The 17,813-nt window shown below is 42.1% G+C and overlaps 1 protein-coding gene across 5 annotated transcripts in view; it reads left to right on the forward strand.

Annotated features, from left to right (window-relative positions):
* The first annotated feature begins 241 nt into the window (after positions 1 to 241).
* nbeal2 (neurobeachin-like 2) overlaps positions 242 to 17,813 on the forward strand; it is a 36,603-nt gene continuing 19,031 nt past the window's right edge. For 2 of the 5 annotated variants that reach the window (XM_075465391.1, XM_075465392.1), the window contains exons 1-20: positions 243 to 734; positions 7,382 to 7,470; positions 7,600 to 7,764; positions 8,869 to 8,950; positions 9,260 to 9,372; positions 9,600 to 9,682; positions 11,381 to 11,466; positions 11,579 to 11,882; positions 12,026 to 12,132; positions 12,460 to 12,546; positions 13,368 to 13,451; positions 13,717 to 13,815; positions 13,976 to 14,631; positions 14,717 to 14,849; positions 15,040 to 15,159; positions 15,271 to 15,601; positions 15,806 to 15,888; positions 15,977 to 16,069; positions 16,328 to 16,499; positions 17,226 to 17,359. In XM_075465391.1, the coding sequence (XP_075321506.1) occupies positions 660 to 734; positions 7,382 to 7,470; positions 7,600 to 7,764; positions 8,869 to 8,950; positions 9,260 to 9,372; positions 9,600 to 9,682; positions 11,381 to 11,466; positions 11,579 to 11,882; positions 12,026 to 12,132; positions 12,460 to 12,546; positions 13,368 to 13,451; positions 13,717 to 13,815; positions 13,976 to 14,631; positions 14,717 to 14,849; positions 15,040 to 15,159; positions 15,271 to 15,601; positions 15,806 to 15,888; positions 15,977 to 16,069; positions 16,328 to 16,499; positions 17,226 to 17,359 (3,096 nt within the window). In that variant the 5' untranslated portion in view covers positions 243 to 659. Of the gene's footprint in view, positions 735 to 6,080; positions 6,251 to 7,381; positions 7,471 to 7,599; positions 7,765 to 8,868; positions 8,951 to 9,259; positions 9,373 to 9,599; positions 9,683 to 11,380; positions 11,467 to 11,578; positions 11,883 to 12,025; positions 12,133 to 12,459; positions 12,547 to 13,367; positions 13,452 to 13,716; positions 13,816 to 13,975; positions 14,632 to 14,716; positions 14,850 to 15,039; positions 15,160 to 15,270; positions 15,602 to 15,805; positions 15,889 to 15,976; positions 16,070 to 16,327; positions 16,500 to 17,225; positions 17,360 to 17,813 lie in introns of those variants that run through there. The other 3 variants (XM_075465393.1, XM_075465394.1, XM_075465395.1) reach the window with 3 other exon arrangements.

Here is a 17,813-nt window from a genome sequence, read left to right on the forward strand (position 1 = left end):
GTTTTATTCAAGAGAGTTGTGAGAATTTGCATTTAGAGTGTTTTTATTTATTTATTCTCCGTTTTCAGTGGGTAGAGAAATCTGCTGAATATATTGTGCCGATGTGGACTCCTGGCTGTGTTTATCTGTGCGTGTGTCTTTAAGAATATCAGCCTACCTGTGAGCTTGATCTACAGTCAACTCCTGACTGAATTTCTTGTTAACAGTAGTTTATCATTCGCTGCTGCTCATCTCGCATCAAGAAGGACTGTCCTCCTTTTCCTCACTGAACTGCCTTGTCTTGGTGTGGAGAGGATGGCATCTGCCGCTTCCGTGGGAACTCTCTCCAATAGGAATCATGCAGCAACAAGCTCGCTCTAAATGCGGACATGGGTGTTTCTCCGGGCATGTATTTCCACGCATTTTTGTTCCTGCTCTCTCAGTCTCGACACTGAGCGCACCGTGGGTTCATTTCCACCGTCACGTTTGTGCGTTTTCGCGTCTCTCGCATAACTTTGCGTGTCGAGACCGAAAGCACTTTTATTTGGATTGTTGAGCGTGTGGATTTGGAGGAATGGCTCACATGAGCGTGCCGCGTCCTGCCTTCAGGAGACAACTTCAGACAGCCGTGGCTCTGGCCGCCGCTTTCGTGGTTTTGTAAAAAGAAATAAGGGGAGACCATGAGCAACCACAGGGGCGGCGGAATGGCATCGAAAGAAAGGCTGTACGAGCTGTGGATGTTATATTACACAAAGGTGAGTGCAAGTGCGGAAGAGCTGAGGGTGACACCTGTTGTCGTTGCCGCTGGTCCTCTCCCTGAACTTTATCGGTAGACTCGATAAACACATGATAACAATCTGTGCGATCTATTATTGTCCGATCGCCAGTGACATGTGTCCCCTGTCGTTGGTTTAAAATCGTTCCTATATGAGGAAGTCACATATTTTCGCGTCTTTGTACAGAAGTGGGGTTTATTTACCCAATGGCTTAAGCTGCCTTGTGCAAACTAGAGAAGGAGATCACGTCGCATCGTTTTTAGACTGCTCTTTCCAAGCCTTTCTCACCTTTGGAAAGCAATTTGAAGCACTGGGTCATCTACCTGCGATGCAGGTGTTTCTGAACCTACTTCCTCTTCCTTTTACTACCTACCTTTCTTCCTCAATTAAACACGTGCAACCTAAACCATGAGTGGATACATGAGTTATAGAGCCTGTTTAACTGTGTTGTATAGCATTGTCATCATTACCTGGACCACGCCACGTCTATAGGTTTTTGCCGCCAGCAGTACAGTGTCCATCATACTATAACTCACTTATTGGATCAGACACATTTTTGCCTTCTCTCTGTGTGTTCTGTGGGGCAAGTCGGTCTCATATGTTGCACCCCTGTGGGTGTGACTGCAGCTCTGCTGCCTGGTGCTTTATTAAAGTGTTGGCAATGGAAATAAATGAACCAAATCAATATATTGCTCATGTTTTTTAATTCATTCCCCTCTCGATGAAAAAAAAAGACAGTTTGGCAGTGAGTAAATTATTATTATTTAATGTCTTTGCAATCTGCTTCCATGCCTGAGGGCAGACCTTTTTTACAAGTTTGCAAATGCCATAAGCTCAATGCAGACTTAGAGACTCCTCCCTTATCATCACAGCAGATCAGATCTTGACAATGATTAAGTCTAGTTATATACCTGCACGTTTTTTTTCAATATGAATGTTGTTTAAATATGACTAATCCAAAAATATGAAAACAGCCCAAAACCTTTTCGAGTGAGCAAGTCAAATGTGCCCTACATTCCATTAACAGCCTAAGTTAAAAATGAATGGCCTCTTGCAGCATTTATTATCAAAGTTGTCATTGTGGTCACTTTTGGCAGATCCCAGAGGAAGTGTGTTTCTAATCCACCCTGTTACTTCTCCTCTGGGTGGCCACTTTATGTTTAGCAGAAGATTTACTGAACCTTTTTGGTCGTGCAGCAGACAAAACCAGCTGTAGTCTTTGCTGCTGTCACAATCCATTGCTCGAAAGAGTCATTAGGGCAATTGTGTGTTGGTGTGGAAGGCAGAAGTCACCCTAAATCTGACTGTGACAATTGTCTTCCTTATTAAGCTGCCTCTTGGCGCCCTGTCTCTTCTCTCAAGTTGTCCTCACAGATAAAAGAATTAAGCTTATGATCGTCTCTTTCTGACTTTGTGAGTGGGACACACGCACAAACATTTCAGAGCTTTCTTGGTAGTTGGTTTTTCTTTGGAGATAATGAGTCTACAATGAAGGACAGCAGAGCCCAAATGTCACCACCCTGCGTGACTCATAAGAACACAACAGGCGTCAAAGAAGCAGCAGAACCAATTCCCTGCCACACCATTGTGTCTAATGTTTTTGTTATCTGCCTGTTAGTCGAGTTGGCAGAGACAATCATTTTTCAACTGGACACGTCCCTTTTGTGACTCACAGACCTTGCTCTGTTGTTCATCACACACCTTGGAAAGTTTTGACAGTTGCAAATCAGTCAGCCTGGACAGCAAACCTGAGCTTTATTTTAGGCTTCTTGTCGAATCTGTAAACAAGCCTTCAACTTCTCCCCACAGGCCAGTTTAAGTTAAACATGAGTTAAAGCTTAAGCGTTAAGTGAAGTCTTAAGATAACAACGTTGTATAATGTTTCCCTTTTATCTGAAGAATTATTTAGCCATTAACAACTTTTTTATGCTTGATTTCAGCACAAATGTTTATTTCCAGTGTATTGTAGGGTGAGACTTTTAAGTATATTGAACGTTTGATAGATCCCAACAGCAGATTCCAATATGTTTTAGTACAAACTGTCTCTCGGCTGTCATTTTGTATTTGCAATAAAAAGGCACAACTTGTGCAGGCTTGTCATTGATAAAGGAGCTCAACTTCCTCTGATTGTGCAAGAAATCACACGCCCCTCATGAGGCTTTCTTGTTCAGGGACTTCTGTGAAATATTTAAATCCACCGTAGTGTTACACTACGCAAAGACAGAAATCTTCTCTGGAAGTGACTAAACAGGCACTAAACAATAAAAAAAAATACTGATCATGTTCTGGATTGCGGCTTCTCTCTCTTTTCTTTATCATCCTGTGTGGATACATTCACATCATCATAGACATTCTTGTATGCCTTCACATACTGTAGAACAATGAACAACTATAGTGGCAACATAAAAGTGCAGTGTTTACTGACTGAATTGTTCTTTTCTGGAGTTTGCAGTTGGGTGCTAAACCAAACCGTGCTCACTGTAAACCAAGACTCCCCCATACCAAAGACGGTCCATGCCTTTCATCCTCTGAGGTTAAAACCAGCTTTACTGGCACTATTTCAGGGCTCTGTATCTCATATCTGAGAATGTTTTTCTGGCCATTATCAGAGGCTCATACTCGACAGGTTTAGAAAAGTCTGATCTAATCACAGACTAACATAACTTGTCAGATCTTGTCTGAGGAAACGAAAAAGGTTGGCTTTTTGGAAGTCTTATCCCTCAAGTCATAATGCATTACTAAAGTTTATACGTTTTGTTTGTTCGATGGTTTCATTGCGTCCCCCTGATGTGGCTGTAAGTATTGAGAATTTTTTGCAAAAGCTAAAGCGTCATACAATAACATGCATTATTCAGGCTGAGCTGAAGCATTTAATTAAACCAATTAGCCTGTTGACAGAAAATGAATCAGCAGCTGTTTTGACAATTGATCAAGTCAATTTACTATAAAAAAATAAAAAACATCAGACAATCACAAGTACCAGCTTTTCAGTGGTGACAGTATTCTCTGTTGCCTTTGTCTTATTTGAATGAATACATTGGGATTTGGAGCAGTCAAAACAATCTATCTGAGGACATATTTGAGGATAAGTTTGCTATTTTGAATGCCTTTTAACATTTAACAATTAACTATTCAAGATGAAAAAAAATTGCCAATTAATTGATGTGGAGCCCTGCAATCAGGCTGCTTTTTGGCAGAAGTTAAAAGCGCAGAGGCAAAAGTAAAACTGAACCTTCCAGAAGTAATAATTATGCACCCTAATGAAGATCACACGAGAAGACCCGAATGAGCATCACTTTAGCCAGGATACAGAAGATACCATGCTGGCACCAAAAATGGTGTGTGATTGTGCTGTGATCCTTTTCTCGAGAGACTAATTAAAGCCTTTAGAGGCAGAGCTGGACCACAGTGACAACCACTGCCACCCATCGACACAGCTGTGAAACCACCCCCTCACATTGCTGCAAAAATTCTGTCTTTACAAAGTCAATCAACTTGTTATGTATTTGTCCCAGTCGCGCATGCTTTGATGCTTGTAAATGTAATGTCCTCTGGGATACAACATCAGCCATCCCTGCAGTTCATGACGAGAGCCCTGCCATCGAATCCCAATCCCCTCATGTGTGCCTCGGCCTCCCCTGTTTACCAACAGAGCAGCCGACCAGGAAAATCAAAGTGCTCTTTGCTTTCGCTTGTGCAGGAAGCTGGAGCTAAGCAGAATGCCAAGCAGCACAGTGCCACACAGCTGCTTGGCCATGTGCAGAGAAAACAGATAGATGACACAGTTTACAGGGGCTGCTTCTTCATGGTTGATCGTGACACCTGTTTTATTGGCACCTCTAATGAGTTGGATAAAAACATTTATGCTCAGGGCAATGTTGAGGGGAACATCTTGAGTCAGATGCAATGAAATTTCTCAAGATAAGTCGATCGATGATAATTTTGTAAAACATTAGATTGAGGTGGGGCCACTTTTGTGGTCTCTTGTTTTACTTCTTATTACCAAACCAGTCTCACTTCCTATTCATAATCTCATTTCTTTTTTATCACAAACAAAAATATACCTGTTGCACATCCACCCAGCTCCAGTGTGGTTCTTGCCAAACCGTCTCTGCTTCGGAGCAAAGATGTTCCATTCACATAAATTCAGAGAGGAAGGCCTGCTGCATGTCGCCATTAAGGCTGTCATCATGAGAGTTGTAAAGCAATAGTTTCCAAGCTGCATCACTTAATTAACTACATTACATCATTACATTACTGTGTGTCCTTTTACCTTGTCAATTCCACTCAGAAAATCAGTAACACAGAATCGGATGGGTCATGTAAGTGTGTTGCAAGTATTTCTCAGCGTCCTCACCACTTTCCTTCTCAAGTCACAAAGAGCTAATGGCCCAGGTGTTACATCAGCGAAAACAATAGGTTGTTTGCAGCTTCCTGTTTTTTACATATTAAAAGATCATCAGTATCTGACATTATTGCATTATTTTTGAAAATTTTACAATGTGTAAAGTTTTTTCCCTTTAAGTCACAATGCAGTAAATGAGTAATTACGGATACAAATGATTAAAGCGACACATTACTGTTCAGTTTACTACTCACAAAATAGCTTTTGGTTTTCAACTTTTTCCTTTCTTTTGTGAAGATTCAGATTAGTTACGTGCATTACCGTCTTTGTAAATAAATGATAACGTGTTGGCAGATGCTGTAAAATAGCATAAAACCAACAGTTATTCTACTGCAGTAAACTGTAAATCAGTGCCATAACTATACAGTAAAATTGCAGTGGATGCTTGTTAAACAACAGTAAGATGCTGTCATCTCTCCTGCCAGTGATTTAAAAGTGAAATGATTCACAGCGCACACATGCAGAGATTCCATTATTTCACAGCAACTTCCAAAACATTCAGCATTCAAAGCTTACAGTGATAATTTAATGGCGTGCCCTCCAAGTTGTCTCCAATTAGAAATGGAATTTTAGTTGTGTTATGGCATCTACAGATTCAGCTGGATCAAGACTGCAATTTAAACTCATTATATTGTTGTCTATGTGTCAGCAGCACAATCCCTCACAACTCAAAAACAGGTGAAATTCCCCGTTTTTGTCCTGCAACATTTTGTTGTTGTTGTTGTTGTGTCGTCTTCTGAAAGCGTGGACCTGGACCCGCTTCTTTATTGTTGCTGTGGGAAGTTATTTTAGAGGCCTCCCTCTCATCTGCTCACAGCTACAACTGCAACCAAAAGAGGAAGGGGTTTGACGAGGAGGCAGAGTATGAAGGAAACGAGCTTCACTTAAAGTGACATGTAATTTCCTGGTTGCTCGCTTGACGTTGGGAGACAGGAGGCGGTTGAGTCAGACGCTGGTGTTGGTCAGGAGTGATGTGGAGCTGCCGAGCTGCTGACTGTGGACTCATCTGAGACTGGGTTCGCAAGAACCTGGCACCTTGCTCACACTCAGACAATGAGAGATGGACTGGCACATAAGTCAATGCCAGTTGGTAAGACACTTTCGACTTTAAAGCAGGATTAGAGAAGATGCGGTAACGCATTTTATCAGACTTTGACTGCTTGCCATGCATTGGACATACAGTGAGCTCAACACATGTAGTCACAGTGTGCATGTTGGAGCTGAGCCGTCCATCAGCTGCAGTAAACTGTGATCGTTCATGGCTTGTTTGCTTGCTGGTTTAGGGGAAGTACCGGGTGAATTGTTCTGCCATGTGTTGTGTTATTTGTGAACAGTGAGTGAGTCAGTCTGAAACGACTCATGTCTTCCGTCTCGCCGCTCGTATTTGAGAAGCTTCTCTTTAGCAAATCAGCAATGCTGTCGAGTGGCATGCAAAGCTAAAGACGATGTTCGGGTTGTTTTTTCACACACCACCAGGGAACATTTCTACATGTTCAGTTTTGTAATTTCACTTTGAAACACTGTGTAGTTCCTTGAGTCATCAGGACTTATCAGTTATCTTTTACCTTTACATCGAACTAAAAGTAGATTTTGATAAATTGAAGTTCAAAGTTGAACTGATGTTTTGTGACCTGGGTTGTGGTATTTAGGCTGATGTGAGATCAAGAGACTGATGTATGCAGGGAAGAGTGGCAGGATATGTTGCACTGCAGAGACTGATTGAAGCTGTGATAACAGTCATTGTATATAAACATCCTCGTCTCACATGACTTTATAAGGATCCAGTAATGCGTTTGTTGTTCGAGACAATGGCGTGTCCACGTTGAAGAGAGAGGCCGCTGCGTGCTTGATGATGCACGCTGGGTTATGACTGATATGGACATAAAAAAACAAGATCGTCTTGGGTTTGTTTCTGTTTTGAGAAAAAGGAAAGAATTGGCTCATGCGTTCCTCTCTGTGTGTTGCATCTCTTTGCAACATCCTGTTACAAAAGCAGGTCAGAAGGTAGGTTTAGTCACTGCCATATTAGCGTTCACAGTGTCACGCTGAAACGATCGATTTTTTTCCATAAACCTCTGGCAACTAAACACAGACAAAGAGCTTGTTTTTAACCAGACACTTTTTCACACACTGTGTTGTTTGCCAACACTAAGCATGTGCCTGGAGGTGCAAGGGCTACTCTGTTGCCTTATGTGGTTTCTTTTTTTCCTCCCTCCTGCAGAAGGATGTGGGCTACCTGCAGCAGTGGCTGGAGGCATTTGTGGCATCCTTTGAGAGGCTCATTGATGTGCAGTCACTGGAGCCTCGTAGGTGAGTCGTGTATTTTAGACAAACTACACAGCTACTGGTTCGCATTCCTCAAGGCAAATGCATTGCAATGCTCTTTGCCTCGCTTCTGTTCACATGTCTTTTACTGTCCCTCTTTCTACCGTGGTCCAGGCTGGAGGAGGGAAGCTCAGAGGTGCCCTTGCTCCCCAGGGAGGTGCTGGTGTTGCTCAGCACCCAGCTATGGCACAGCGCGTTCCACCTCTCAAGTGCCACAGAGCACAACAGCAGCACCCCTCACCCACTGCTGCTCATCAAGTTCTTCATTATTGTTTGCAGGTGAGGTCACACATCCTTTTGTTTAGGCTACAGCATAATAGGCAACGTATTACTTCATTACGCCATTGTGCCAAGTGCAGTTCTGTGTGAAATCGGTCGTTGGTGTTATGATCGTGATAATAAGCAGCAAACTGGTTTCATGGCTCATCTCCCTTCACTGATAGAGATGCTAGTAAGCTTTAGAGATAAATCATTCTTAAGGTAGTTAACGGATACTAAACACTACTTTCAATATTATTTGAGTTGATGAAGTGGACACTCATATTTTCAAAGAAATTGTGAAAAAAGTAATATAATAGAAATATAACGCATGCTTTGTAAATCATTTAAACCCTATATTGAATCCAAGGTAGCACAAAGACAATATACCAGATGTTGAAACTGAAAATTATTTCATCATTTGATGCTCATTTTGATTCTCAAGACAGCAACATGTTTCAGCAACATAAGTCAACCTAACAGGGTTTCTCAACGTACAATTAAGAATGATGGGATTTCATCATCAGTGGTACATGGTATCATGAAAAGATATTGCGAAACCAGAATGATCTTTTAGACTAGGAACAGAGACCGTTAAAGAAAAAAAAAGAAAACGCGACCCAGTAGCCATCTAAAAACAGACATGATTATATAGATGAAATCACTATATGGACACTATGGAATAAATGTTCTTCTTAGTTTCCAAACACTTGGAGAGTGTTGTCAAATTTAGCATCTATTAAAAAGGAAAAAAATAAAGAATTCTGTTTCCCTATTTGGTATCATCTTATTTTGTATATTCAGCTAAATACAGGCTCTGGATGATTTTCAAATCATTATAGTACGTTTGCATTTACAGTTTACTTTGCTACCCAACTTTTTTGGAGACAGGGTGGTAATATTAGGCCGATTGCATTCATTCTGTACCACTTACTAATTAGCTAGAGGTAATTAGGGGAACAAGATCATTTTTACTGGTTTTCCAGATTGGGCAAAGTTGTTGAAACCCAAGTTTCTTGCTCTCTGTGCCATTGCAGTATTTATCCTTTCTGTACATAAGATGGCCATATTGGGTAAGCATCAGTTAAGCTTTCTTAAAAATGCATTTTTTCCTTCTTCTTCCAGGAACATGGAGAACATTGACCCTGAAAAGACCCCTAGTTTTATTTTTGAAACGATCAAGCTTTTGAATTTCTGTTTGGAACAGGTAAGATTATTATAAACAGAGCACATTGTTCTGTGATTTATAATGAGTCTTGGCTCCCCAGCATGTTCAATATGTAATTAATACAAAGGAAAGGGACTGTAAATCCACACTGAATTTATATTGTATATAGATTGTGACATGCTCACCCTGAAGTAACAGATCTAGTTTAGGCTGAAAGGGAAGTGGGTGTGTAGTTGACCTTCTATTCAGTGTGCTGGAATTTGTTGCATGTTGAAAGGATGTTAAAGCAGGTGTATCTGTGGTAAAGATGGATGAGATAAATGTGTGTCCAAACCTTTATTTGCACAGCTAAAAAAAGGAGAAGGAGAGAACTTGTCCCTGCAGCTGGTTGTGCAGTATGGACTCGTACTCTGCGAGAGCCTCTTTGACCCTTATCAGACATGGAGGAGACGCCTGGCAGGGTAAGTGTGTGCTGCTTTATCCTCAAGACTGTGTGAATGTGTAGCAGCGGGGCGAAGGCTAAAAGGCTTTGCATTTAACGTCTCGCCCAACCTTCTGCGATGTGTAACACCTTACAACGTTGCTTGTACACCTTTAAGTCAAACCTTTCTTTGCATTATTAGTGGCAGCCGCACAACTGACAAGGCGTGATGGGAGTGTGGTGACTTGAGGCTTTGTTATGTTACAGGGAGGAGGTGAGCCTGCTGGAGAGGAACAAGTATAAGTTCTCCCCGCTGGCCTTGCCAGAAGAACTGCCTGCTCTGTTCCATGGTGAGAAACTCCCTTTCAGCCACCACTGGTCTGACCTTTGTCAGGCTTTACATACCACTAGAATCAAACTGTTCCTGCCACTGTCCGAACTCTTGAATTTTCCTGTTTTTTTTTTCCTATCAAAGACGTCTGTCTTCCTAATATAGACATATAAATCACCAGTCCAGTCTCTTTGTGTGTTCACAACTGGTTAAAGACTTTATTATACAGCTCTAATCATCAAGTCTCAATCACTTGAATAGGCATTTGTAATTACAGAATCCTATTTAATACGCAGGCAGTAATCTGTAAGCCAAGTGGAAAATTTATTTTTGGCAAGTTTCAGTAAGTCCACGTTTAAGGAGGATTATGGTGTAATTGAAAGCTTTAATTTGAAGTGTCAAGCGCCAATTATACAGTACTTAAGCAATTAGTTTGCCTTATTTTTTTGCTACGGTTTTGTAAAAAAAAAATAACAGCGTTGCAGGAACATTATTGTTCTGCTTTCTTTTTGCCTTGTTCCTCTGCTGTTTATGCAGCAAAAACTAAGGTGTCCATTTAATCTCTCGTTTTATCTCCATCTTTGCTCCATTGCTCTTTCACAGTAGAATACCAACCATTTGGAGCTTTTCTCAGTTTCCTTAAAAACCTGCTTTTCACATGTTTTCACAAGTCAGGCAATGAATCATTACAAAATTTGACTCGGGACCAACCAAAATCTGGGCTAATCATGTGTTTTTAACAAGGTTTCGATGTAATTTCGTGTCATTTTCAAAAATTAGTGATCCCTGACACACATTTTGAAATATCAACCTCAACATTGTAAACACGTTTGGGTATTTCCACCAACCATGTTTACTAAAATGCATTGGTCATCAAATTTATCTCCTAACTGGCTACGTGGGTTTGTCCAAATTTCAGCTTAGAATTTCTCAATTTATTGCAATAAAAACAATTTCCAGACATTTAACATTTTAAACTTCAACCAAACCTAAACCCTCCACTGATTATTGACAAACGTTTGCCTCTCTGCAACCTTTTTGCCAATCACTCCATGTTATACATGATATACTTTGGTATATCTATTACTCCTTTAAATGTTCTCAAAACTAAAAGTCTTTTTACCGTAACCAGGAGAAATGGTGCAACGGTAAAATCCCAATGGCCAAATGTGACCAAAATGTTCGACTGTTTAAGATCTTGAAGTATAAATAAATGTCACAGTTCTACATTTGTCATTTATATTCCCCAGTGTGTGTGTAGGTGTGAGTGAGAAGGTGTGAGAAAACAACGTCTCCTCGGAGGCGCAGTAAATACGTCACCTTCTCTAAAGCTCAGGGTGTGAATCCTCTGGTGTACAAGTTCTACTTGTAGCAGTCCTGTTCATTGACAGAATTTAGGAATGCAGTATGTTTGAAGTCAACAAATGACTTATGAATGAATAGTTTAAAAAATACTAATCTGATTAGACCCTGGTCATTGTCATTTGTGGCTGTATGTTATTCTATTTTGTGTTTATTGGTAATTTACCGTGTCATTTTAGTCTGCTCAAAGCAGAAAGGGGCTCGAGTCAGTCCTGGCACGCATGAGCAAAAAGCAACAATCTACACAAGCTCTAAACAAAGATGCAATGCTTTATTTGAATTATGTTAAAACAGGACTGTTTGTTTCCCACTTTGTCATCCATAATGATGTCTTGGCTTAACTCTCCTGGTACAGACAGTCTCCAGGAAAGCGAGCAGATCCCAGAGCTCCTCACACTCAGGCTGGTTCATCTTCAGGGTGCTGTCATCAGTGGAGGAAAGGTCTGCTACCACATCTGTCTGCTTTAGCTGTGATTATGACACAACTGCACATTAAAACATTTTGCCCGGAAATCAGAGTTACTGTGAGCCTCTTTCTGTATTTTTTTTCCAGAAAAATGGTCTTCTTTCCATTAGCCCTCACTCAGTTGAGGACCTGTTCTCTGTTCTGCGGGGATGGTGCTGTCAGACTTCCCCTGAACCCAAGAGCACCAGCCTCCCCCGGCTGACCTTGCAGTGCCTGACAGCGATGATCCATCTTCTGCACTCCAGCAGCCCTGTGGAAAGGCAGGTGGAGATTAGGACTATACTTGAGAGCTACTTTCAGCTCCTGAACTGGAACAGACCGCTCGGCATCGAACAGGAAGACAGGCAGAGCTGGGAGGACAGCCTGATCGCACTCCAGAGCCAAATGCTAAGTAAGAGCATGTCCACTGCAGCAGGGGTCAAGTCTAATTTAGTTCAAATCATTAATTTTCAATGTCTCTGCGTCAGAATAGAAGAAAATCAATTGTGCCCAATAAAAACAGTGAGTCAACTTCCCCATGTTGTCAATTTTTAGCTGCTGTTCCTGAGATCCTGCAGTGCTCTGACAGACCAGTCCTGCAGGCGGTCTTCCTGAACAACAACTGCTTTGAGCACATCCTCCGACTCATTCAGAACAGCAAGGTCAGTCTGCTGTCTATTAAAATATGTCAGTCTGCTCTTTTGATCTCTCCTGTTGTCAACCAGCTTACCTGTCTGTCACCATTTTTTATCTATGTCATACTCATTTCCTCTTTTAGTGGTGTCACATCTGGCTTCTGACCTTTATTTTTTTAAATATCACATGCAGACAAGAGTTCCGAGCTCTCTGCAGCTATAGAGAGACCAGCATATAAACCTGTCTCTTCTGCCTCAGATGATTTTTTATTTTCTTTGTCTAATTGTCTGTCTTTTTTCTGCCATGCGTGTTGCGTGTTTGTGTGTATCTGTGTGCGTTCGTGTGTCCTGAAGCTCTTTCAGAGCAACAGGCGTAGGCCGGAGCGTGAGGTTGTGTGTGACCTCACCACGCGTTTACTCACAGATGCCGAGGTGGACCAGGTACTTTCCTCCCCACTGTGTTACAATTGGTCCGTCAGCAGGAAACTCAGCCCTCTCTCCACTTGTTAACTGCTCTGAGCTATTTAAACAGGAAGCTTTAGGCAGGAAGTCTGGCTTACACTCATTTGTAAATAAAGCAGGTATGGCTAGACATGATAAGTGTCATCAGGTTTTCTCTTCTCGTGTCGTATCTGCCCATCTTGAATGCCCACTTACTGCCTAAGCTACCCTTATTTGGGACAATTGTTTGTCCTGTTTAAATGTGTTGACTTATATCATAGAAATTGCAGGCTGAATTCCCTGTTTACAACACTGGGCAAGAAGGGCATGCTGTGTTTATCACTGTGCATGAAATGGTTGTTTTTTGGTGCATGTCTTTCCTGCTTTTCTTCCTATTTTTACGGCTTTTCATGTGACTGGTGGTGCTTGTGTAAAAGACCTGCCTCGTGTCCTGGAGCTTGATGTTGACTTATTTCCAGCAATGGCCGGGATTTGCCTCAGTTCATTTTTGTTGGTTGGCTTTGGTTTTTGCATGCGTGGCCCTATCAGCAATTAATAAAGAGGTGATTGTTTGGTTATTGGTACAGCCCTTTACTCCACTTTGACCCAGCCTGCTGCAGTAATTATGGTGTACCTCCTCTTGCATTTTACAGATAACGAGGGTTCAAATTTTTATTTTGGGTGGGATGGGGGTGTGCAGAACGTACTTTTTGTTATATGCATCTGAGATGTCTTTTTGGCTTTTTCATGTCAACTCACGATGATTTATTTTTTTACCTATGTAGTACGGCATTAAATTGCACCTCCATATTTTCATGTAGGTCTGGGAGAAAGGATCAGACAGTATTACAGTTCATGCCCTGGGGGTCCTCACAGCTATAATGAGTAACTCACCTTCTGCTAAGGTAAGGCCCTCCTTGATTTTCATGTGATCAAAAAATAAACATTTCGTGCTTTTACATTGGTTTTCAGCAATAAATAACATTTTTACAACATTTTTTTCATTAGAGTTTCAACAATGGCAGCTAAAATAAGTGGCTGATGAGGAAAGTTGCTTTCCGCTCATGTTGGAAAGCTCATTGTATTTCCTTGGAATGGAACTGTGCCAGCTACCAGTTATCCCCTTTAGAGCAGCTTTTTCCAACCTATTTCTGTCCCCCTTCCTCTCAGGAGGTTTTCAAGGAGCGGATTGGCTACTCACAGCTGTTCGATGTGTTGAAGAGTCAAGGTCAACCCACCAAAAGGCTCCTGCAGGAGCTGATGAACATGGTGAAAGGGCATTTCTTCATTATCCCCCCCTTAGCGCAGAGATATTACAAGTCAAGTTGCTCTTTTTGGGCCTTGCTCCAGTTATAATGGTGTTATTGCTAATTAACCTGATTATTTCACCTTGTTTGAATCTTACCTTCAATGTCTGCCTTCTCTTCAGGCGGTGGAGGGTGAGCACGTCCATGCTCATCACCTCGGCATCAGCAACGACCAGCCGTTGCTGCTGCTTCTACAGTGGCTGCCTGACCTGTCAGGGCAGAGAGACCTTCAGCTGCTGGTAGCCCAGTGGTTGGCTGCTGTATGTGGAGGCTCCCTGTCCTGTCGTACTGTGGCCGTGGAAGCAGGCATGGTGGGGGCTTTGCTGCAGGTGCTTTCGCAGCCCCAGAGTCTGGACAGGCAGTGTGCAGATGCCCTGCTGGGCCTGTTGCAGGACTTGGGCACCCTGTGTCTTAGACCAGAAGAGCTGAAGAGCCTCCTAAGACTCCTAAGGGTGGATCAAGACAGTGGTGCAGTGGTCGGGAAGGTGCACCCCTATTGCACTCGCATCATACGCGTTCTCTCAGCCATGGCAGCCAGAGAAGGCCAGGACAGTGCTTTGCAGTATTTTGATCTTACGCCCCCCATGGCAGGTATCATGGTGCCTACAGTCCAGCGATGGCCAGGCAGTGGGTTCGCATTCCATGCTTGGCTCTGCCTCAACATGGACTTCCCTTCTTATCACTCAGAGATCTCTCACAGCCGTAGACCTCCTGCCAACTCGGGCATGGGGTCTCAGCATGACATGGGAAAAGGACCACGCAGGAAGCAACTCTACAGGTAGAGACACACAAATTTGGTGCAGCTTTTATATTTACAGCTGTATGATACAGTCTTAGACAGCAATATCTTTTCTCCTGTAAAGTTTCTTCACAGCAAGTGGAACTGGGCTTGAAGCCTTCTTCACTATGGAGGGAGTGCTTGTGGTGGCTGTATGCACAAAGAAGGACTACATGGCTGTTGCTTTGCCAGAGTACCCACTAGTTGATTCGTGCTGGGTGAGTGTGGACACATAATACAGTTATGATGAATTCTGGCCAATATTTGTCTTCGTTTAACTCAAACGAAAATAGATTTGATCCGAGAGAAAATCAATGCTTGCACCGTATATATATATATATATATATTTTTAAATAATTGTGAACACCAATGAAATAATGCAGACCTTTAATGTCATCTTTGCTATAGCATTCAGTGGCTATAGTTCACATCCCAGGCCGCCGTCCTTTTGGTCAGAACCTGGTCACAATCTACATCGATGGAGAACAACGTAAAACTGCTCAGCTTCGTTTTCCATCTTTTAGTGAGGTAACTTAAACTAGTATCTGATATGTACTGCCTGTACCACTAAAGTGTTCCTCCCTATCAGTCTACCTTTCCGCTGTTTTACCTCTGTATCACCCTCACCTGGTACTGCAGCCTTTCACCTCCTGTTGCATCGGCTCTGCGGGCCACCGGACCACAACCACCACCACCTCCCCAAACCTTCCCGCGTCCTTTATCTCCTGTCCATCGCCTGAGTTTGCCTTCCCTGCCCACGGTCCCTCCCTCATCCGTTCCCAGTCCTTTCCAGCCACCTTTGCAGGAGGCCGTTGGGGGTCTTTGCCAGAATCTTCCGTGCACACCATTCCAGCAGGACTACAGGACACAGAGTGGGGATCACCCACATCTTTGGATGGGCTCCTGGGCACCGCCTTCATCTGCCACGAAGCTCTGCAGCACACTCAGGCAAGGACTCTACATGCTGCAGGTCAGTTGTGCTCTGTGCAGAGCTTTTACCTTATCCAGAATTCACCAAACAGTCATGTGCTTATGAAACCAGTTGTTAAGAAAGTCACAGTGCCCCAACAGTGAAACATGAGTCTTGCGTACACTGAAAACAGGAGTATGTTTGCATGTACGAGTATTCTTTGCATATTTCATGACCTACATTGCCACGTGCTCTTTATCGCAGGCCCCAATCACGTGTCCTTATTCAAAGTGGATGGAGAGTTATCTGATCTCAATAGCAAGCTTCTGCTCTACTACACTCCACAGGTGACTCACTGAAACTAAGGAAAATTCCCTCACTGCATTACTCTGCCAATACCAGCTGTACTTGTTTACATGTATGTGTTTGCTTCAGGCATTTCAGAGTCAGATATGTCTGGACCTGGCACCCAATCATCAATACGATGGCAGACTTACAGGACATCGAGTGGTCAACTGGGACATAAAGGTTAGTTGTGAAAGATTTAAATATGATTTGTAGCTGAGGTGTCTGTCTTTATCAAATCATTAACTCATCTAGTAAGAAGTGCTTTTTGAGGACCTTCATACTATAAAGTGAATACTCTATGCTGCTCTAACTTTGTTAACTTTTGCTCCTTTATTTGCTGCTTTGCTTTGACTGGGTTCATTTTGTTCATGCTATTTTTCGTGTCAAATCAAACGTTTGCTGATGGAAATGATGTCTTTCTTTTTTTTCTCCCTGTAGGATGTCGTAAATGTGGTCGGAGGTATTGGCGTTTTGCTGCCTCTGCTCGAGCAGGTGTGTGTTGCCGAGCAAGTTTACAACGGCAGTCAGGACACCTCAGACTTGTTGGGACCAGAGCTCACCTCCTCCAGAGGCCCGGCCACTATGCTGCTGCCTCTGAACAAATCTGCAGGTCAGATTTCCTTTTGATGCCCTCTGAAATTACATAAAGTATATTCCATCCCTAGTAATATCTAAATATTTTTAGCTACTCTATATGAAATTGACTGATGGAAAAGAGTTTATAGTGTTTTCTGAGATTTCTATAGAGTAGCAGGTGCATTCCTCTGGAAATATTTCCTCCGTTTAAAAAAACTTTGCAATACTGTGAGCATTAAACCTCTGCCATTATCTTCAAAGGTGGAAGAATCTCTGAATCTCTGAATTTAAAATTATGAATACATGAGCTATATTAGAAAGTTAGTCAATTTGAAAATACAGTATGCTTGATATGATCAAATCTTTAAGTATCATGAATACAGCATTTTTCTTTACCCTGGTTCATTTTTACACTATTTGTTAATTGTTGAAATTGACTTTCAGGGCGGTTTTAACGTTCTTGATATTAAGTAAGCCAAAGCCTATTCAATCTGTATGATGCAAGGACAAACAGGAAATGCTCGACATACATAGTAAAGATTGCACAATCAAAGCCAAGAGGTTAAATGTCAGAAACATCATGTTCAGAATGAGTTACTGGAAGAATAGCGTTTCAGAGGATCAGCACATTTGCGTAAATAGTAACATTGACTCATCTTGAGACGTGATAATGTCAATAAAGTGCTTAGTAATGCACAAATATGGCTGTGGGTAACACAGGAAGTCTTAAACCTCGTTTTTTTGTTTTTTTTTCACTCAGAAGGCCGACTTGAGAGAAACTGTGTTGCTGCCTTCCTGCTGATGGTGAAAAACCTGATTCGTCATCATCCTGTCAATCAGGAGAGTCTGCTGCAGTGCCAGGGACCGAGCATCATGGGCGCCATGCTCAGCAAAGTAGGTGCCCCACATGTTCAGCATGCTCCAGAAACAAACCACAAGAAGAGCTGATTAGCATCGAAAATGAATGTCTGACCTTTTCCATCGCTGCTGTATCATTGCCGTGTAATGAATGGGTCTGGTGTTGGGAAACAGCAGGAGTCTGTCAGAATGATGGTATCAAAAATGCGTGTGTGGGAGATTTCATACACATTGCCTGATTGCATGGTTTCACTCTGAATCTGATGAAACAATGCTAGCCATGTCAAATTTAGGAGAATTACTTATTTAGTTATAGAATATAAAATGTAAGATATTATAATGGACAATCAAGTGAGAGCTCATTGTGAAGTGTTTATACATTATTTTCAGCTGTGGGCATTTCTTTCAATTAAAAAAGATTTATTTTGTTAGCTGTCAAACGCTACCAGATACATTTAGTTGAGTTATTGCTGCACACACTTTCAATGTC

The sequence above is a fragment of the Odontesthes bonariensis genome, chromosome 5, assembly GCF_027942865.1.
Source record: "Odontesthes bonariensis isolate fOdoBon6 chromosome 5, fOdoBon6.hap1, whole genome shotgun sequence".
In the NCBI taxonomy this organism is placed as follows: domain Eukaryota; kingdom Metazoa; phylum Chordata; class Actinopteri; order Atheriniformes; family Atherinopsidae; genus Odontesthes; species Odontesthes bonariensis.